The 23127-nt window shown below is 43.4% G+C and overlaps 1 protein-coding gene across 1 annotated transcript in view; it reads left to right on the forward strand.

Annotated features, from left to right (window-relative positions):
• Positions 1–23127, forward strand: part of LOC105023500 (CUB and sushi domain-containing protein 3) — a 254024-nt gene that overhangs the window by 77210 nt on the left and 153687 nt on the right. The window contains exons 8-19 of the mRNA XM_034286761.1: positions 6434–6521; positions 7092–7216; positions 7720–7841; positions 11178–11281; positions 11638–11750; positions 13169–13351; positions 15743–15933; positions 16350–16485; positions 17569–17763; positions 18446–18584; positions 19268–19455; positions 20368–20556. Coding sequence (XP_034142652.1) covers positions 6434–6521; positions 7092–7216; positions 7720–7841; positions 11178–11281; positions 11638–11750; positions 13169–13351; positions 15743–15933; positions 16350–16485; positions 17569–17763; positions 18446–18584; positions 19268–19455; positions 20368–20556 — 1773 coding nt within the window. The remainder of the gene's footprint in view (positions 1–6433; positions 6522–7091; positions 7217–7719; positions 7842–11177; positions 11282–11637; positions 11751–13168; positions 13352–15742; positions 15934–16349; positions 16486–17568; positions 17764–18445; positions 18585–19267; positions 19456–20367; positions 20557–23127) is intronic.

Here is a 23127-nt window from a genome sequence, read left to right on the forward strand (position 1 = left end):
AGAGGGAGGACAACAGCAGTCAGGGATGAGTGACCATTCACGTTACAGATGATGTGTTTGCTCTTCAGATTAAATGAATGCCTTTTAATGGACTACTGAGCAGCCTCATTAACATCGCCGCTCAGAAATGTTTTTCTGATTTATTTAACAGTGCGCTAAACATTCACAGATCACAGGTTTGGGTCTTTATTCCGTAATGACAGACTCGTAAACTCCGCCCTGAGTTCCTGTTGATGTAGTGCGCTGCTCAGAGCCCAGTTGTACCTGGTCATAAGGTATATATTTGGGGCAGGTGTGGGACAACAGACAGTGGGGCACAACAAGTATATGCGCCATACTGGGGACTTGCTAAAAATTACCATAGGATTGATATTTTTTTGGAAACATCAGGTCCTTACGTATACAAATGGACCTAGATCACATACACATGTTGGTTTTCAATATTTGTAGGGTCCTCAGACCTAACCTTTACCAAGAAGTCCATGTTCCCTATTCCCTAGCCCTAAACCTTATCTTAAACCATACTCTTACCTAACCCTAAACCTTAACCTCAAAAACTTTTATGCTTAACCTTAGCCTCGCCTTAACGCCTAACCCTAAAACGGACGGTTAATGACTAATCCTAAAAGTAACCTCAACTCTAACACTTTGCCCAAATGTACATTTTTCCCCAAACCTAACCAATCAGAAATCAAACCTCAAAAAATCATGTGGGAACCTCGCAACATGCACAAACATTTTTAAACACGCACAAGCATGCGGAAACACACACAAGCATGTTGAAACACGCACTCAGGCACACATGCTTTGTGTTCTTGTTTTATTCAGTTTTACAGTTTATCACAAAACAACTCGGTGATGAGTAATAATATAGGATACAGCTTAACAAGCTACACAAGGCTTCTGTTCCACTGCACCTTACTATATGTTAAAATAAAAGGAGTGGGCTCCTCTTAAATGTGGTCTAAATGCACAACAACTGTCGTCTTAAGCACTAGAAAGCATGCAGTATTCGAGAAGAAGCTATGGGAACTGTAATCAATTTATGCAAAGTTGTAAAGTACACCAGCTGTACATATAGCAATTAGACCTGTAAAAACCAAGAAATAACATAAAAGTTCCATGGAATTAAAAAGCAATGGTCTGAACGAAAAAGTTAGTAGGCATACCCATGTGAAGGGAAGCTAATGAATGAATCATTCTGGCACAGCATCCAGGCGCTGGAGTAAGGGTTTTCGTTTACCATTTAGAATAGTCGCCGCCTCCTGGTTCAAGCTGTGATGAACCTTGTGAAAAGTTACCGATTGCCACTCTGCTTCCTGTACTTATCAGGACTACATCAAATACCACCTGGATAAGCAGCTTTTTAGTTGACAAAACGCTGAATAGGCTGAAGTTTTGGTGGGAGAATGGAGTATTACTTTAGATGCCCCAAATGTTAATTATTTTTGCCGTGCCGGCTAGACATTTGCCATGGCTGACTAAGAACTCTTCTGTGAACACTCTGTAATTGTTTGACCTGGCTCACATCCCAAAATGCTGGGCTCAGATAAATTAAATTCTCTAGATATTTTTATAAAAACAAAATAACACTGAAGCTAACTGTTAGAAAGTAAACGATTTGCTGTAAATGTCTAGAAATGTAAATTGTAAATTTGACTGAAGCCCTAGAAACAATAAGCTTTCCAAAAAAAAATCAGAAACTGATTGACATGATTTACCAACCAGAATCCCCTTTTTAGATTTTAGCTAAGAAATATAAAATTATGACATACCCTTGCCTGTCTTTTGGTCATAGGATTTAACCTTTTCTTGATCAGCTCTACTGCATCCCGCTAGCATTGGTTTGGCAAAACTGAGCGTGGTAATGCATATACCATTTAGATTAGATTCAACATTATTGTCATTGAACAGTACAACGATGTTGTGTCACAGAGTTCAGCAGGGTTACAGTAGATGGAAAGAAACTGTCCCTGAGCCTGCTGGTGCGAGAACGAAGAGACCTGTGTTTGTATCTTTTTAAAGATGTAGAAAAATACATATTTTGTGGGGAAGTTTCAAGGTTTATTTGACTGAAAACAGTTCTGAAATGTCTTTGGATGGGATTCGAACCCATGCTGCTGTAGCGTGTGTGCATGACCACTTGGGCTGCTGACCACGAATGTATTTCAAATGTATGTCTGTATGTATGTCTGTACATATTCAATAACTCTCCATCAAACGTCTTGAAGCTAGGAATAACTACAGCCTACTGCTATTTGTCATATTGTTGGCTGAGTACAAAAAAACAAACTACTTTGAACAGACTGCCTGTCTCTTGAGAACATATAGGCATTTTATTTTTGGAGTGCTTGTTCAAATAGCCGGTAGACTTTTATTTGGCCATAATCTCAGATGTTCAGAAGAATGATGCAGAGATGTGGGCTACACATTATCGGGTCGATGAAATCATTGCAGCATTTCAGAAAGATGAAGGGAAGGATGAACTCAATAGAAGATAAGAAAAGTTAGGGGGGGATGAGCTGCGACTGGCCTACTCTGTAGTTTAGAAAATAATACATGTGCATTTGTTTATGGGCCTTTATTTAAAGAGCTACTTATTTCTTCAAATGTCTGAGAACAGAGATTTGTAGCCACTGATGTAAACATGACCACATATACCCTCAGGACGTCCACTGATTCTTAGCTAGAAGGGCATAAACACTTTTAAAGTGGTTTTAAAGTCGACTAAACAGTTTATCTTGGTTCCAGACTGCTTTATTAAGGAACCATATAATGTCAAGGTGTAAAGAAAATTCAATTTTTTATCGGAAAAACTAGAAGTTATAACACAAACATCTAGCAGCTGAAAGTTTGCGCATTTTAAATCTTGTCCAGAACACCAGCTGAAGTGATACTTCATTTCCTAGTCGTCTGCAGACAGAAATAAAATGGCAAAGCCTGTGAAATTATAGAGTGAGGGAATGGACTGAGAAAGACATTTGGCAGAGGTGTGGGCTACACATAGCAAAGGTGTGGGCTACACATAGCAGAGGTGTAGGCTACACGTAGCAGAGGTGTGGGCTACACATAGTAAAGGTATGGGCTACACACAAGGTTGGGAGCGATCAGTCTTTAGTCCTCAGACTGGGACTTAATCAGTCTTGAGTCCTCAGACTGGGACTTAATCAGTCTTGAGTCCTCAGACTGGGACTTAATCAGTCTTGAGTCCTCAGACTGGGACTTAATCAGTCTTGACTCCTCAGACTGGGACTTATTCAGTCTTGACTCCTCAGACTGGGACTTAATCAGTCTTGACTCCTCAGACTGGGACTTATTCAGTCTTGACTCCTCAGACTGGGACTTAATCAGTCTTGAGTCCTCAGACTGGGACTTAATCAGTCTTGAGTCCTCAGACTGGGACTTAATCAGTCTTGACTCCACAGACTGGGACTCCAAGGACAGTAATGCCAACATACATGACTACTAAGCTAAAAGTGTCACATCATACATCTGCATCCCATCAAACACATTTTAACACAGCAACTACAAACCACAGTTCACTGGTGCACTTAGAGGTCTCCTGTGAGACAAAGAGGAAGCCCATAAGGCTCTCTGCTTTGCCAAAGACGAGGACCTCAAGAGCAGGTACAGAGGCCTCCATAGGGAGCACAAGAAAATGCTTAATCAAATTCTGGCCAGAGCAGTTCTTCTGTAATGACTGCTTGTCAGCCTGGAGGGGTATCCAGCAGATTACCAATTAAAAACCAAAGGCTCTCAACAGGTTCCTTGCTGCCAAATAACCTAAACCAGTTCTACCGTATCTTTAACTCACACTAAACCAGTTCTACTCTATCTTTAAATCACACTAAACCAGTTCTACAGTGTCTTTAACTCACACTAAACCAGTTCTAGTGTATCTTTAACGCACACTAAACCAGTTCTAGTGTATCTTTAACGCACACTAAACCAGTTCTACTGTATCTTTAACTCACACTAAACCAGTTCTACTGTATCTTTAACTCACACTTAACCAGTTCTAGTGTATCTTTAACTCACACTAAACCAGTTCTACTGTATCTTTAACTCTCACTAAACCAGTTCTACTGTATCTTTAACTCACACTAAACCAGTTCTACTCTATCTTTAAATCACACTAAACCAGTTCTACAGTGTCTTTAACTCACACTAAACCAGTTCTAGTGTATCTTTAACGCACACTAAACCAGTTCTAGTGTATCTTTAACGCACACTAAACCAGTTCTACTGTATCTTTAACTCACACTAAACCAGTTCTACTGTATCTTTAACTCACACTAAACCAGTTCTAGTGTATCTTTAACTCACACTAAACCAGTTCTACTGTATCTTTAACTCTCACTAAACCAGTTCTACTGTATCTTTAACTCACACTAAACCAGTTCTAGTGTATCTTTAACTCACACTAAACCAGTTCTACCGTATCTTTAACTCACACTAAACCAGTTCTAGTGTATCTTTAACTCACACTAAACCAGTTCTACTGTATCTTTAACTCACACTAAACCAGTTCTAGTGTATCTTTAACTCACACTAAACCAGTTCTACTGTGTCTTTAACTCACACTAAACCAGTTCTACTGTATCTTTAACTCACACTAAACCAGTTCTAGTGTGTCTTTAACTCGCAACGGCCCCTTCGTCACCCGGAATCTCAACTAACTGAACTCAAACAGGATTAAACTTGTGAGAATGAGGGAACACCTTGCGGATGTTTTAGCCGTCATCACTGGGGCACTGCAAAGCTGCCTGCTCTCACTGTTCACTTCACAGCAACCACTGCACCTCCGGCAATCCATCCAGTCGTCAGACTACTCAGGTTTGCGGACGACGTGACTGATTGGTCAAGAGCATCACCAGCCAATCCCGTCAGTCGGAATATTATTATTTTGTGGCTTATAACCTTGACCGGCCATCTTAATAAAGACTTCTGCTCACTTGGGATGTGCATTGGACATGATTTTACTATCCAAACAGTTTGTTGTTGTTTGAATAGTATTCAGCTGAAATGCACGTTTTTAAAAACTGAAGACATGTGAGCGCCTACGACATAGCGCACAAAGGAGTGGGTGTCGTTCTCATCTAACATTGGCTCAATGACCCTTCGTGTGAGAAAAGAGCGAGGCAGCATATGGGGGAATATGTGTGTTAGACACGCAAAACTCGGCTTCAGAACTAGAAGTCAATATTTATCAACGCATAACATTGAGTTTATTGGATGGAATTCAAGAGAACCTAGTTAGCTAAGCTAGCCATCTACATGCTATTTGCTTAACTCACTGTTTTCTGCACTCAACTGCCTTTAGATGCTAACTTTACATAGCATTTTGTGGTCAAATCATTTGTTCATACGTAACATTAATTTCGTAAATATATTCAATTTTTCCTTGAATTAGTTAACTTTAATTCACATGCTAACAATAGGTTATGCCGTAAATAATGCATAATTCTGACTCGAAGTATTTGAATACAAACGTATTGTCGTTTATTCAAATATTCGATTAGCTGTGCCCATCCCTACTGGTCTCCACATCAAGTTAAATAAACCCTTGTGAGTTATGGTTTCATTATACTGCATCTCAAGATATTGTACTGATATACTGATGTGTATACTCTAAATGTTTATGTCAACTGTAATATGTAAACTGTATATTTAATATAAAAAATACTAATATTAAATACTCACTGCTCATAAATAATTAAATGATCTAACATTGTCTTTTATTCCCGGCATACAAAACATTATTTGCTGTGTAATCTGTCAGAAATGTTATCTGCAATTAACAGCGACATTACACTAAGTAATGTCAAATATATGGCAAATACCAAGCAGAAACTAACAAAAACAACCTCAAACTAACAAACAGAAACTAACAAACATTACCTCCATCTAACAAACAAAAACAAATATAACCACAAACTAACAAGCATGTCCAGGAAATAACTTACATAACCAGAAACTAACAAATATAACCAGAAACAAATCATGCTAAGAGTAAATGTCCTTCTCGGATGAGCCCTGTGTCGACACACTCAACATCTTTATAAACATGTAAACCAATGGATTAAGTTAGTAATGTCATTTTAGGAGAGATTATGATGTACATCCTGATAAGTAATTAATAATGAATCCCCCCTGGCCATATGTTGTCTCTACGTATTTGTGTTTGGAACATTAGCTGCTTGTTAATAACCATCTGTGTACTAACAGTTATTTATGATTTCACCTGGTTAGGGGGTCTTTAGGTTCGTACTGTACTGAAAAATACTATATACACTAATGGTGCCGCAAGTTTCTCTTCAAAGTGTTATTGGCTGTGAATGTTCACATAAATGTTCCTGGGTTTCTATAAATTTGCTGTGAATGATGGCCTGGTATGTGCAATAACACACTGTTTTGTTGTCGCCTCCTACAGTGAATGAAGGAGGAATTAAACAGGTGTCCAATTATTGCCCTGACCCGGGTGAACCCGAGAATGGGAAACGCAGCGGCTCTGACTTCAGGTGCGCTTGCCTCTAAATAAGCCTAGCTAGTTTAGTGTCCCTCGTCACTAGACGTATATCATGTGCAGCCAAGGAAATACAGAGTCAGTTGTGTATAAAATAAGGAAACAGCCCAGGAATACAGTGAGGGTAGACATACAGAACATTATATATTATCCCTATCAGCCGTGCAGTTAAAGCCGAAATTACTCATTGAAATGACATCCAAGTGCCCTCCTCCCCCACACTGTTTTGGCAAAAAGGTCAAGGGACGGAAATCGAACCCCAAATTCAGAGAAAGACCTATTGGTGCAAGGGCCATAGTTGATATATATTTACGCCATAGTAAATTAATTAATCATGTTTTGTATTTAGACCGTGTTAAAACAATGTTTGCATAAATCCAAACATTTATGGATGTAGCATCTGCAAAGAGTTGAGAGAGCTGTAGAAACAAAACAAAAAAAGCTAAAATGTTAAATATATATTTGTGGAATGTACTGTCAAACCCCCCCCCCCAGTAAACAAACGATTTCAGTGCCATTTCCAAGCACTGATTCATTTGTACCAATGTGTTTCTGCCTGTTGAAGTATTGGAGCCATGGCTCAGTTCACCTGTGATGAAGACCACGTGCTGCAGGGATCCAAAACCATCACCTGCCAGAGGGTGGCGGAGGTGTTCGCTGCCTGGAGTGACCATAGACCTGTCTGCAAAGGTGAGGCCGCTCACCTGGCACATGGAAAGATCCCGCAGAACAGCATGCGGATTCAGATTACCAGGCTCACCTGGCACATGGAAAGATCCCGCAGAACAGCATGCGGATACAGATTACCAGGCTCACCTGGCACATGGAAAGATCCCGCAGAACAGCATGTGGATTCAGATTACCAGGCTCACCTGGCACATGGAAAGATACTGCAGAACAGCATGTGGATTCAGATTACCAGGCTCACCTAGCACATGGAAAGATACTGCAGAACAGCATGTGGATTCAGATTACCAGGCTCACCTGGCACATGGAAAGATCCCGCAGAACAGCATGTGGATAGAGATTACCAGGCTCTTACTCCTGACGCAGGCAGGGAACATTAACGGCGCCTATTAACCCCTTCACCTTCATTTGAGCATTTGACTTCTCTCAGGTGAACATCTGCGGAGACCCGAGTGTGGTTTTGTTTCTCATTTGAACCCCGTGCCCACCCCTTCTGACTGTTTCAGTGAAAACATGCGGCTCGAATCTCCAGGGTCCTTCTGGGACCTTCACGTCGCCCAACTTCCCCATCCAGTATGAGAGCAACTCCCAGTGCTTGTGGATCATCACCGCCGGTGACCCCAATAAGGTAAAGCGACTGCGTTTCGTTCCGGGGCCCGTAGGCGTGTCCGCGCCCTCCCGGTATCCCGCCGACATCCAAGTCATTATCTACGATTTCAATTACCGTGCGTTGGCTCACGTTACCTAATTTTATTAGGATAATTATGCAGTGTGTCTGCGTTGCTAATTCGATTGTTTTTACATGAACACACCGCCGGCGTAGGCTCCGTCCCAAATGGCACGCTTCCTCACTATGCGGTACACTACTTTTGAGCGGCGCCTGTTCTAGGGCTCCGGTCAATGGTAGTGCACAAATCAGAGGCAAGGGTGTGATTTGGGATTCGGCCGTGCGCTGTCCCAAAGCGCAGACACTGAGGCGGTTGAGAAGAACAGAGGCATGTTGACATCTTGTTTTGCTGTCGGCGTCTACATAAGTGACATGAGTGGCATTTTAAAGCGTGCAGCTTTGATCTGACCACCCATGTGGGCGGGGTAAAATAGACTGAAAGTGACTGCCCGGGCATTTCCAGACTTTCAGATTATGATCACAGTTTTTCAGACTGAAATCTAGTTTTTCCCCTTCAGAAATGTTTTACGTATGTTAACAATCAACTTTCATGTGTTGGAACCGTGTCGGTGTCCTCCAATGACAGAATGGTATATGGGTGTATGTCAGTCATCAGAATATGTTGCGAGGGACTGCTCGTTCTTCTCTAGACAACTGGTTAGGGAATGTCAAGCACCTTGGGAGGAGAACACAAGAAGTGTTTTCTAGGACCTTGGTAAGCAGTCTCAGGACAACCAGTACCGTTTTTATCCTCTCCTAAAGCTGGATAACTCTAAACCCTGGTAGTGTCATATTAGGAACACTTCATTTTGGCCGCAGCGATGAAACAAACAAGAGGAAAGCTCACAAATAGAAATGCATCAGCAGGACAATAGGAGGGGAATTTGGACTTGCACCATCTTTCAACTTGTCTTGCCATTTGGCAGACATTTCTATACAACAACCTTGTGAAAGACTATACTGTACCTAGTCTATACAGTACAATGGAGCGCGGCCCTTTGTCTGAATGAATCCAAACATGACAGTTTAATCCGCACGCTAACATTCATTTAGTTTAATTCAAGTTTAATAAGACATCACACCTCTCTTGGCACGGAAGGCCCAGGAGTCTGGAGGATGCTTCTCGTAGGAAAGGCCTTTTCACTTCTGCAGCGTTAACATTCCGGAAACGCTCGTCCGGGAACCGTAAATCGTGTGATTAGATTCAACACGTTTGGCCTGGCTTCTGCCACTGCCGCGCAGTTTCTGTCCTTAAGGTCCAAAATCTCCCACTACAATATTTCTTAATACAATTTAAGCCTCCCTGCATGTCATGTTATATTTTAAAAGGTTGTGTGTATGGTTAGGAGGAGGCGAGCTTGGCTACGGTCGGTGAAAAGGCGCCTTGAACGAAGCTCTATTGTATGTAGCTCTGATCATAAGTAGCGCGCTGTTTAGGAACTAGGGTTCCAGTTGTGACGCAACAGAAGATTTATAAAATGGAAGATAGACAGGCAATTCATTATTTTGGTCAATAAGCGAATCTCAAATTGCATCTTTGCATGATTGCCTCGCATATTTGATTTGTTTTTTGAGGGGCTTGTCAAGCCCATGCCATTAGCAATTTGTAGAGTACTCCCTGAAGGCCATTTGCCATGCTCAGGGTTTGAAAAATCCATGCCCCGCGTTTGGTCAAACATGCGTATGTACAGTACACCTAAATCATTTACCCATTTGTTTGATATAAGTTGTAGGATTCATTCGTTTTTCTTTATTTTTGATTGCAATTCTCCTTCACTCCTTTCACTGAAAGCTATGGGAGGATATTTCGTCAACTTCAGAAATGACACAAAGTGATGTGATCAGTGTTATAAATTCAGACAGGTAAGGGGAAATTGATGCACACTGGTTTGAAGCCGGCTCTCGCTCTGCCAATTTCACCTCAGGAAGTATTATGTAATCTATATACTGTATGTCAACCTTTTTCAGTAGACATCTGGTGATGTTAAAATGCATTGACACTGTCATATTTAGAGACAAAACCGATGAAAAAGATTCATGGTAAAAAAGATGCCTGGTAAAATGGCAAAGGCTTAATATTAATTATAATATGATATTTTCCAACATCCTCTGCGAATTACCAGGGGTTCGAATCCTGGCGTGGATGGGCGTTTATTTGGGTGGGACTACCTTGTCACATTGCTCTTCAGCGAGTCTTTGCGTTATTGTCAGGCACCTAAAAAGTCAATTATGGATGTTTAACTGGGGAATGTGTTGCCTCAGTGGGCCTGTACCAGTTGAAGGCCTCCTGGTTGAGCCAGCAGAGTGATAAGAACCGGACCAACTTGGAGAGATGTGCTCGGAGGAAGTATGTGTCAATCCCATACCAGCTGTGGAGTTGCCGTGGCGATAATCTTGAACCGGACATTGCGAAATTGACAACATCCTCTGCTTATCTCAAGGCCACGTCAACGCGCTTGGTTCACAAATTATTACAAATGTGCACACCTCCCCCGTCTGCCTCTGACCTGTAAAAAAAAAAATGCTGCTACAATCGTCTGCTAGAATGTCCGTTACCCCTGACCCCTCATGATGACACCATTCCCATTCCGAATGGTTGGCTTAAATGCAGACACTCGGCTGGTCTTCATGTGCAAACTGACAAATATCCCCGTTCAGTTTAAATTGTTTTCCTATAATTAAAGTCCTCCAGTGAGGATATGTGGGTGCTAGGAAATAAATATGTACATTTGTACGTTTCTCCTGCTCCAATGCTCTTGTTATCATGCCCAACGGCAGCTTCTGGGTGGGGGGGGGCAAACGCACCCAATGGTAAGAGTAGCTGTTTCTATAGAATTTTTATTATATCTCTTCTTGTTTTGCCTTGTATTTTAATCATATAAATAAATAAATATATCAAAATCTTTTTGTTTATGCAAATCCCCAGCTGGTGGTATGTGTGCTACTAATGTAGAAATGTTAAACGAATCTCTGATCGCACGCTGTGACTTGATCATTTAATACCAGCGCATACATTTCTAAAGCATTGGATAAGCTGTCATTTACGAGATAACAGTAAGTTATTCTGTGATGTTAAATGTGAAAATACACAGTTTAGGTATGCTGGATTTCACGGAAATCAATCAAGTGATGCACTGATTTCGTTGTCAAATACAAACAGTAACAATACATTTAGCACTATATATGTCCATTACGTAGTCTGTATGTACGCTCCTTATACTGTGTATCCCACTCTGTAGGGGGGGGGAATCCATGAAATAACAAATGACAAAAGCTTACCTTACAAAAACCCAACAGGTAATCCAGATAAACTTTGAGGAGTTTGACCTGGAGATTGGATACGACTCCTTAACCATAGGAGATGGAGGAGAGGTTGGAGACTCAGCGACCATTATACAAGTGTAAGTCCACCAGCGTCAGACCAGGCCGCAGAGCCATGGCTCCTAGAGAGGGATTATACTGAAAAAAAATAAACCCAATGGCAAATTCAGGTCCACTCCGGGTTCTTTAAACCTGTTCATATTAACCTAACTAATAAGTGTTTTTGGTGCCAGAAAATCTATTTTATAATTCTTACATACTACGTCAAAAGGTGTTTTAGGATAACTCCATCTCACGTGTTTTTCGTTGTTTAACCTCTATTTAGACAGATTGGTTGATTTTTTTTAAAGATTCTTATTTACAATACCGTCCAGTCTTATTGGATGAAGGGCAGTATTGTGACCATCAATTGGCTGTATTGTGTTCTTATCTCCAGGCTGACAGGCAGCTTCGTGCCTGACCTTATTGTCAGCATGTCCCATCAAATGTGGCTGCACCTCCAGTCTGATGAGAGCGTGGGCTCTATCGGCTTCAAGATCAACTACAAAGGTATAAACACTCTGAAACTCTTTCAACACAGACAAAGTGAACCGTCCTCCTCTTTACAGATAGGGATGAAACTTCCAAGATCAAGTACAAAGGTACGAACTCTCTGAAATGACCACAACCCCAGACAGAGTCTGTGTCCCCTCACTTTACTGATAATGCTAAAACGTTGAGATGCAGACTCTGTGAAACGATGTCTCCGCTCCAACCCGATAACATGATAACACATTTCAGAAGAATGACAAAACGTTGGACCGTTTGGGGCGATCACAAAGGCAGCTTCAAGATCAAAAGGGCACAAATACTTTCAAATCACCTCCATCCCGGTACTGTGAAAAGCTTGCACTGGGTAAATAGCATATTCAGAGGTCCAAATTGCCCATAGGATTTAGTTCTCCCAATTTTGGTTTTACTGCTGTTTTGCAAATACACACGTTTTGGCTTGATGGAAACTTTATAGACATACTCCCATCATGCATAGCACAAATCATATTTGAAATCAAATGAAGGCATTTTGTTGTATTTTCCCCATTTTTGTTGTATTTTCCAAAACATATTTTCCCCATCAACCTACAATCAAAACCCCATAATGAATACATGGTTTTGTGTGCAAGTTCATTGAAAATGAAAAGCTTAAACCAGGACATTCTATGGGGCTACTTCTCATAAAGCCATGTCAGATTTCCAGGATAGCTTTGAATACATTCACACCTGCTTGAAAAACTTTAGAAACTTACATACAGGAGACGTCAGCACAAATCCTACACTAAGCTCCAAAGCAGGACATCAGTCAAGCTTCCAAGATTCCAAGTGCCCTATGCCCTGTTCGTGGAGGTTCTGATAGACCTAGAACCCCAACTGAAAATCCTCAGAGTCTATGAGACCCTGGGAGGTTTTACCACGCCCCAATGATAATTCATCTCTTTTCAGTCTTATTTCTGCTCAAAATAAAGTAGCTTTAAATTGTGGCTCAGCGAACTGGCAAATACCCGACATTTAGCAAAATTCAATATATTCTAAGCGACAAATTATCTACATTTGTAAACATCTGGCGCCACTTCCTCTTTTTTTTTGTGGACAATTTGGCTCCGTAGTTACATTCTAAATTACACCCATTATATTATTTTCCATTCTACTGCTTGGCCTGCGGTCCTGTGTGCTATGCCATCACTCAAACAGTGGGGTGTTGGGGGGGTACTTAGTTTTTTTTTTTATGTCTCCATTTCCTGTCTGTCTTCTTATTTGCTTTGTATATATGTAATGAAGAAGGGAGCACACGTTCCATTTTCGTTTGTACTAGTTTGTGTGTTCTGTGGCCTCTAACGAAGCCTGTTCGGAGCTACACTCAAACGGTGTTTATGCAGCAAACACTATCACACAGAACCAACAGCTCACTGATACAGTGTCTTTCACCATGACAGAGATTGATAAGGAGAGTTGCGGAGACCCAGGTACGCCCCTGTATGGATTCCAGGAGGGCACCGGGTTCCTGAATGGCAACGTGCTGCGCTTCGAGTGCCAGTTTGGCTTTGAGCTGATTGGAGAGCGGATGATTACGTGTCAGAACAACAACCAATGGTCAGCTAACATCCCCATCTGCATATGTGAGTATTGACTGTCTCCTGTTGTTTATCATGTATGTGTTAGGTATCAGGTAGTTCCGTGGCATGATTTTCCTCGGAAGGAAAACTTATTTTGGGGTTCTGTGATCCGTATATAACCTTATGCCATTTGTTTCTGTTCTGCCTCATCATTAATTGCACCCACCTGGTGTCCCAGGTCTACGTAGGTCCCTGATTAGGGGGTTGCAGTAAAAAACTGGAGTGGAACTGCCTCTAAAGGCCCTGTGATATGGTGTACTAGACCTATTAAACTCCAGTCCTGGAGGTCAGAAATACTTTAGATTTTCAGTCTCTCCTTCTGATCGAGCTCTGATTCAGGCCTGGGACACCAGGTGGGTTCAATTAACTACCAGGCTGAAACCAAAAACAGAAGTGTTGCCCTGTTTATGAGTTGAATAGATATGTGTGGCAGTATCAAAATCATTATCCAGGACACTGGCAAAATCAAGGAAACGCCAACATACGTTATCTCAGTAGGGCCTTGGCCACCAGGAGTGCCAGAACAACTTGAGTTTTCCTTGGTGTAGAGACCTCAGTCTCAGGCTTGCAACTAGAAGCCAGTTCCACACCATTTCTTCTTGTCAACCCTCTAATCAGGGACTGGTTTAGACCTGGGACACCGGCAGGGTGACATTAATGATGTGGTGGAACAGAAAATCAGCAGGCTCTGGACCTGGTAGTGTAAGACGTGAAGAAGCCTGCTGTGTAGAGTCTTCAAGTGTCTGGAACTCTTTTACAGGGATGCCATACCATTCTTCTGGCAGAAATTTCATAATTTGCTGTTTTGCAAAAACAACCCACAAGTGTCTCTCGTTAAGGTCCTGTAAATGTTCTGCTGTAAGCAACTCTGGGAATCCATTTCTTTGATTTTTTTTGAGGCGGTGTCAGAACATGCGCCTGTGTACGTAGAACGCCGTTGCTCGCCCATTAAAACATTTGGCTCATTGAATCTTCCCAATGCAAATGATCTCATGCGTCATGCCACAAACTCATGTGTTAATAGCTTGAGCTAATCTTAAAAAGCTAGTTCCGTTTATTTCTTTGTTCTTTTGCGTCGCTGACTACGTAGGGTTCTCTAGTATCGGGGGGAAAAATACGCTAATATACGCTGTGCCACATTTGAACTGCGCGTGGATTCACTCCTGACGGCGTATTGTCGGTGACAGTTGCCGCATGCGATTGTTTATGTGTGACATGGAAGTGTTTATATTCATGGGGATTAAGTTCATGCCCATAGCATCGGCTGAAAATCCGCTAAGGCGGAGAAATTCTGGAAAACTAGGTCAAGTTTCCAGGATGTTTAAGGATTCAAATGTCTTGATCCTTTGACTGTGACGTCACTGGAATCGTTTTAGTGCCTGAGGTTCCAGCAACATCTACGCCCACAATAGCTCACCGGAAACGCACCTCTCGTTGCTATAATTTGTCTCAATTCCAGAAGTGGATAATCTGTTTGTCAACTAATTGCCACTTCACAGATAGCTGTAATGGTGCAAACTGTGAACAGGTTAATTCAGAACATTATACTGTATTCTGATGTTCACAAAGGTTGTGTGCTATTTTGGTTCAAACCTTTTCTACCTTGTGTTAAATATTCTAGATGATTTCAATCATTAATAGGTATTGTCATACATCTTTGGGAACAGGAACAAGAGTCGACTACAGATTTGGATGGGGCAGTTACCTACTCTCTATCAGTTACTTACTCTCTATCCATATGAGGTTTTAAAGACATTGGCATGTACTGTATAAGTTGAAAGATGAATAAAATGACATTCAGTTGAAGTCACCCGAAAGTCTGCATTCCACTCAATTCTTCATTGTGCAGCTGTCAATGTGCTTGGGTCGATTTTTCTAATTTAAACACTGTCAAGGATGTCAGTTTGCAGTCTTCACATTTAACAAAACTGTGTTCGAGCTTACATACATTTTGAAGATCGCTGCTGCCCACGATCACCCCTCTTTCAAAGTCACTGTGATCTCTTCTCATAGCCGTGGCGTCCAAAATAATTTGTATTCATGATTATAAGCTTGGATGTTACTTCTACATCTATGTGGAAGCACCTACTTTCAGGATACTTTGTATCGCTCAGGTGTTTTCTTTGTTTTGGTGATTACCTATATGTACATCTTGTTACACAATGAATCTAACGAGGAATTAAATCCCTCTTGGAACTGCTCAATGTCAAATCCGTGAATTCAGTGTAATACATGCCCAGTTTTGCATGTCAAAAACGATTTCAGTCCGTGGAGCCGGTTCCCCAGGGTTCCCTAGGGTTCCCTCATTTTCCAACCTGTGTCAAATTGTCCTGAAGCCGGTTCCCCAGTGTTCCCTCTAACTCCCTACCTGTTCCAAACCTATTCCTTCTTCAGTTCCGTGTTTCTCCAACTTCACGGCAGCCATGGGGACCGTGCTGTCCCCAGACTACCCAGAAGGCTACGGGAACAACCTTAACTGTGTGTGGCTGATCATCTCGGAGCCTGGCAGCCGAATCCACCTGTCCTTCAATGACTTTGACCTGGAGCCTCCATATGACTTCCTCACTGTGAAGGACGGAGAGCAGGTAACTGATATGGTTCATTGGTTTGATAATTTGACTGTGAAGGACGGAGGGCAGGTAATTTATATGGTTAATTGGTTTAAAATTTGACTGTGAAGGATGGAGAGCAGGTAACTGATATGGTTCATTGGTTTGATAATTTGACTGTGAAGGACGGAGGGCAGGTAACTGATATGGTTAATTTATTGATGATTTGCTGAAAATGGGGACACTATCTTTGCGGCATTCAACGAAACCCGCTTTTTTTCCGGCTTGGCAGCTTGAATGTTTTAAACATCTGCTGTGATTTCATTTTGTTTGTATAATTTGTTTCATCGCCTCTCCTTTGCTCTTGTACTCAGTTTTTCGTTGATATTTTGCTGTTCAAGTGAGAATGAATCTTTAAATGCCTCACGTGCCGTTTGATTTGACGTCACCAGACAGCTTCGACGGTCCTGGGCAGGTTCTCGGGAGCAGAGGTTCCCTCTCATCTCACCTCCAACACCAATGTGCTGCAGCTGGAATTTGAGGCGGATCACTCCATGTCAGGACGTGGCTTCAACATCACCTACAACAGTGAGGACAGTTAAAGAACACTTACCGAGGGGTGGTGCAGCTTATTGTTTTCTCCGGGCCTAGTGTGTTTGTCTAGTCTCACAGTCTCCATGATCTGAACCTCATCTAATAACAGCGTTGGTATAATATCAGCTACCACAGTGTGTTTGCTCCTAGGGCGGTCAGAGGCTTGAGCCGTGTTGCGAGATTCTCTGGTGAGCAGATTATCTGTGTGATAGCGTAGCCAACCATATTACGCACAATTTTACTTCAGCGTTTCACAGATTGTTGTAGCGTCATTCTAAAGCAGGCAACAGGTTGACTTGGAGGGGATAGCATCCAGCCAGCAGCTGAGTGGCGGCTTGAATGTATCCCACAGCCAGGAAGGGGGAAAATCTGTGGTTCTGTCCTTGAGCAGAGCAATCAGCTCTGATAGCTCAAAGGTCGTTTGCTAAAAATAAGGGTTCCTAGTCATACTTATCTGTTTAAAGAAAAAGACAAGCAGTCTCCATTGCAAGGTTTTTATCTAATGTATCAACCTGCTATTCTTGAGGATCCATTAACAGCGTGGGATTTATGAGATTTATTACAGGACATTTCACCTACTATATAATATCATAGACATTTCTACCATACAAGTGAATGAAATGGAAGCAGCACACAAACCCTGGCCCTCAGTGTTAATGGGCCTAATGTAAAGGAGCTTTTCTAACCTAACTGATTTAAATCCTTGTGGAGGATGGTTGAAGGCCATGGTATATGAGACTGTATAGCAGTCTGCATTGCGTCAGTGCTTAAGAGCGGTATGTTGGTCAATTGGTTAATTATACAGGACGGTTGAGTACAATACAATTGAATCAAACCTCAGGATCTATTCTCCTCTGTCTGGGCAATGAAAGCCATTAACAAGGGAGTGTTGTTCGGATATCGTAACATTATGAGGGCGATCTTCTCTTTTCATTGGAATTATATTTTCTTTGCATCTTTTTTCTTCATCTTATTTTCACTGGTCTCCCAAGCAGACACTACAGTATGTTACGATCCCTCTCTTTCTCTCTCTTTCTCTCTCTTTCTCCGTCTCTTGTTCTCTCTCGTTTTCCCCAGCATTCGGCCACAATGAGTGTCCTGACCCGGGTGTCCCTCTGAATGCCAGGCGGTTCGGGGACAGTTTCCAGCTGGGCAGCACCATCTCAGTGGTGTGTGAAGAGGGCTTCATCAAGACCCAGGGCTCCGACACCATAACCTGCCAACTGGAGGGCGGCAAGGTCATGTGGAGTGGACCCATCCCAAAATGTGAAGGTGAGACTGATTTATTACATAAGCTTTTGCAGGGTGTCATGTCGTAGTATTAGCAGGAACTAGCTTATCAGGGAGGCATATTGATGATTCTTTACTTTAATGGGGTGAAAAGAGATTAATTGTGGATTCTTATTATAATGATTATTAATTAGCGCGCGGACTGTACTAAGTGGACAAATTAAGATGTCTTGAAATGCACTGGTTTGAAGGAGTTTATTACCCATGTCACTGAGAGATGACACAGGTCTAGCCATGTGGAGGTCATGTACTGGAGGTCATGTACTGGAGGTCATGTACTGGAGGTCATGTACTGGAGGTCATGTGCTGTAGGTCCCTAGTTGAACAGCAGCTGTCTGTCTCTCCACCTCCATCTCTGCTTCCCAAATGGCGCTGTGTTTTCTATGGGCACTAGTCAAATGATGTGTACTTTGTGGGGGGTAGGGCGCCATTGGTGATGCTTGGTTATTGATTCCGGATAAAGGCCCCTGACTTATGTAGTAGTTAACTCCCTCCATTTCGAAAGGCCTTATTTCTCTTTCAGGCACTATAGATACTATGTAACGTAGACACTATATAATGTTCTCCATCTGCCCCCCCCCCCTCCTCTCACTCCCCGTCCTCCTCTCTCCCTCCCTCTTCGCACCCCCCCCCCCCCCCTCCGGCCCGCTCCGACCCCAAACAGCTCCCTGCGGGGGCCACTACTCCGCCCCGTCCGGGGTGATCTTGTCGCCCGGCTGGCCCGGCTACTACAAGGACTCCCTCAGCTGTGAGTGGGTCATCGAGGCCGCGCCCGGACGCTCCGTCAAGATCAGCTTTGACAGGTGCGTATGACAGCGCGGCGCCCGGCAGGGGGGAGCGGCTTCAAGAAGTGCAACGATTTACTTGAAACATTAACTTGAAACGTTTTACCCAAGTCTGTTGAGTTATTTTGAATGCCGGGATCCAAGGGTCAGCAGAGCTTTTTTTCCATTCCCCAGTGAGTTATGGAGCTCCTTTGTATGGGCGCCACTTTCAGTCTGTGGTATTTTGGATTTCAGATTATTACTGTAGATTAATTGCGCCTGAGGGCTGTTTTAGCTCTTATTGATGGAGATCTCCGGTCTGGCTGAAATCATCTGTTTAATGCTGCAGTAACCTAAAGGGGGCAGGCAGATCTATGCCCTGTCAAATTTGTGAGAGACACATTGATCTCCTCTTAAAAATAATTGGAAGCAATTGCTGTGTAAAGCATTTCTGTTCAGCCTGAAATATTTAATGTCAGAGAGGTCTTGCTGCAAGGGAATGGGTATACGGATGGGTAGGTTGTTGCTTGAATGGATGGGTGAATGGATGGGTGAATAGAATGAATAAATAAAAAAGGAAGGATTGTTATAATGAGGGAACAAGGGAAGAAAGAATTTAATGAATGACTAAACAGGATGTCGCTTCAAACTGACAAATCAAGACTTATGCCTGTACTGGAGCCATGATACCTTTCTGCTTCCTTCTCTTTCACACACTTCAGGTTTCAGACAGAGCTCAGCTACGACTTTCTGGAGGTGCATGATGGTCCTAACCTGCTCTCCCCTCTGATTGGTTCGTTCAACGGGACACAGGTCCCCCAGTTCCTTTTCAGCAGCAGTAACTTCATATACTTCCTGTTCACCACCGACAACAGCAGATCCAACAGCGGCTTCAAGATCTTCTATGAAAGTGAGTGAGGCAACAATTGTTCTGTCTTGGATTTGCCAGGAGCCTCAAGATGTCTAGTTAGCTATTTTGGTGCCAGTATATATCTTGTCATTTTGATGTTTCAAACATCTTGCTTCCTCATGACACTCTGTATGTCAGCTACAGTGGGACAAAAGAAAGCATGAAAAACAAGTGCTTTGATCAGTCACGGAAATAAAAGCGCTTGATTTAAAAAGACGATGAACGAGCCGCATGATGAAATGATCCGGCGCAAGTTCAGCGCCAGGACCGCGATACACGAAGCCGTAGCAAGCCCAAACCACGACCCGTCACCCAGAACACTAAGATGCACTTGTAGTCAGGTGGCGTGACATTCCCAGCACCGGATCCAGCTGCCTGCAGCACAGTCCGTGAATGACAGTGTGACGTGGGCGACGACGACGGCTGGCCGCGCACACGCGTGTTCACTCGTCTCCGTGACTACGCGGCGTCGACGAATGATTCAGTGCAGAGGTCTTGACTGTCCTCGCGGCCTCTGGAGGAAAGGCTAAGCACCCAGGCTGAGGTTCTCCACGTTGGCCGTAACAGCGGGCCAGCCGCTAACGAACGACACACGGCTCTGAGTAATAGGATCAGCGCTGTGATGCCACCTATTATGTGCATTATGTAACCTGAATTACACCCGTGTCATACAGCGTAATAGCATGACTAAGTGCCTGGGTTATTGTATTGCCCTGGTAAGCATTTTAGATGCCGGGACAAATGGGGTGGTTGAAATAGGGCAACGCTTGCTGTCATTTTTCTTGACCATAAAGGATGGTGTGTAGGCCCGCTTAATTGAACCCCACTGCCCAGCACTGTGCGCCTTCTCGGAGCGGCGCGTCGGACGGACTCCGGGGTTCTGATTGGTTTTTCTTCTCTGTCCGTCTCCAGTCGTGACGCTGGACACCTCTTCGTGCATGGACCCCGGGATCCCGGTGAACGGCGTGCGGCACGGCCACGACCTGGCCATCGGCGCCACGGTGACCTTCCAGTGTGACCCGGGTTACCGGCTCAGCCACGAGGAACCGCTGGTCTGCGAGAAGAGCCACTGGTGGAGCCACCTGCTACCGACGTGTGACGGTATGTGACCATTTCTGCGCCACGCCCCCCCCCTTTTTTACTGAGCGCAGTCATTCTGTCACCGGTCCGTGGGGCACGGGCCGGCCTCCTGGTTCTGTAGGGTGAGACGCCTTGCCTACAACAGAGCCCAGATACAAAATGATGGGCAACGCTAGTCTATCAATTGGTTCAGATGCTAAATACATGTCCTTATCTGTATTTTCTGACGGACTGTCTGATACCACCTGTGGGTGTACTATACGTACTGTAGCCCATGCTAATTCAAGGTCTGTCCCGCACTCCTCAGGTGACCCAACCAGAAAATAAACGTGCTTTGAAAAACCAACACAAGATTGCATTACAGCGCTATTGGTTATTTGTTTGACTTAAATAGCACATACGTATTATGCAAAATGATAAATGTTTTTCATCATTAAGCTTAATGATTAGGTAATGAGGATAGAGAATAAAAACGCCAAATCAATGCATTTATCACATACCCTCTCCAAAGCATGGCGTGACAGTATTTTATCATTATTTTGCCATTTATCATTATTTTGGACATTTTAGCCACATTAATCAGCCATACATGTACATCTGGCTCTGTGATTTATGTAAGGACACTCATCTGATTCACCAAAGTCCAACCTCCCAGACATTAAAGTTGAAACCCCACCCCCTGCAGCTGTGTACCTGCGGATGGGACACTACCTGTGTCTTTTAAACCAGAACACACTGGCTCTTTTGTTGTACCCAGAGATGCACCCAGGGATGTTTTAATATTTCAGTGGCGTCGATGGTTGATTCCTCCAGTCACGCAGACCTCCATTGGGACGTTATAATGACAGGTGGTAGCAGGGCTGGCCCTGCTGAACAAAAACATGATGTAGCATCCTGTGGTGCAAGGCGGTACCTACAACACCTCCACCCACCTGCACGTTAAAATATCACTATGGGACCCGGAGTGGGGGATCAGGGGTTTAGGGGATCAGGGGTTTAGGGGATCAGGGGTCTAGGGGATCAGAGGTTTAGGGGATCAGGGGTTTAGGGGATCAGGGGTTTAGTGGATCTTGGGTCTAGGGGATCGGGGTTTAGTGGATCATGGGTTTAGGGGATCATGGGTTTAGGGGATCAGGGGTTTAGGGGATCGGGGGTTTAGGGGATCGGGGGTTTAGGGGATCAGGAGGTTTAGGGGATCAGGGGGTTTAGAGGATCAGAGGGTTTAGGGGATCAGAGGTTTAGGGGATCAAGGGTCTAGGGGATCAGGGGTTTAGGGGATCAGGGGGTTTAGGGGATCAGAGGTTTAGGGGATCAAGGGTCTAGGGGATCAGGGGATTTTTGGGGATCGGGGGCTTGTTGGGTCAGGGGCTTGTGGGATCAAGGGTTTAGATGTTTCTGGGGATCAGTGGATTATTGGATCGTGGGCTTAGGGGATACAGGTTTAAGGTATTTAGCAGATCTAGGGTTTAGGTGATCTGGGGTTTAGGACAACTGGGCTTCTGCTGCTAAACTTGTGATATACTACAGTTTGCTTCTCCAGTATCTCAAAGGCTCAAGACCACTAAAACGTACAATACTACTGGAGGCTGAATCAAGCCTCTGTAATAGACACTTCTTTAATGTGTTAGGTCATCAGGGTTCCAGGTTTTTGGGGATCAGAGTTTTAAAGGTACCAGAGGATTAGGGGAAAAGGTTTTCAGGGCTCAGTGGATTCAGGGAATACACACTAGTGCTTAACGACAGCGCCAGTAACAACTTAACGACAGCGCCAGTAATTAGAAATACCTGGTAGCAATTATTTACGTGGGATACAGCCATAAAAGACAAGAGAAAGATTTAAATAATTGTGGAGGTGTTGGTTGGAATGACACGCACAACTAAATTATTCTGTGTTCACCCTGTAGACCGCGCTGAGGCTTCGGCGCCTGGGAGAATCCACCGAAGGTTGATAAGTTCATCTGCAATGGGTCTATGGCCCCATCTGCCTCTCAGAGACCAGGTTTCAGTTCGGCCACGTCGTGTTCTGACACGAGACGTCATTCCCCTCGAGTGCGTGGTTGAGCTGCTCTGCCGCGTGACATTAGGGCCACCGAACCGGCGGTTTGCTTGCGGGCATGGAATTTATTCAGGCAGCGCCTGATAGTTACGAACAACACTGTTTTCTGATGGATCAGGCCATGAGTGTCAAACTTCACATTTTATATTTCTCCGTAATGTAAACCCTGAGGAAAATGCCTCCCCAGCATTTTTAAATTGTGATTTTGTCTGTGTACTGAGTGTCCAAATACCTTTGTGCCTTATTGCTTAATTGTAAGCTGTGCACAAGGAGGAAAACACACCTAGTAAAATCTGCATATATTTAATGCAAAAACACATAGATTTTTTACGTTTGACTGATTAGTCGAAGCAGTAACTGACAGATTAATCGATTAGGAAAATAGTCGTTAGTTGTGGCTCCAATCTTCAGTACCAGAGGATGTACTGTTCTCTAGTTTAAAGGTGTAGTTTGTAGCACTTGTCCCTTCCTATACTTTGCATTGAAACAGGAATAAGATATAATGTTCTGGGTTAGGAGATATAGGAACACAAAAT

The sequence above is a fragment of the Esox lucius genome, chromosome 16 (assembly GCF_011004845.1).
Source record: "Esox lucius isolate fEsoLuc1 chromosome 16, fEsoLuc1.pri, whole genome shotgun sequence".
Lineage (NCBI taxonomy): Eukaryota > Metazoa > Chordata > Actinopteri > Esociformes > Esocidae > Esox > Esox lucius.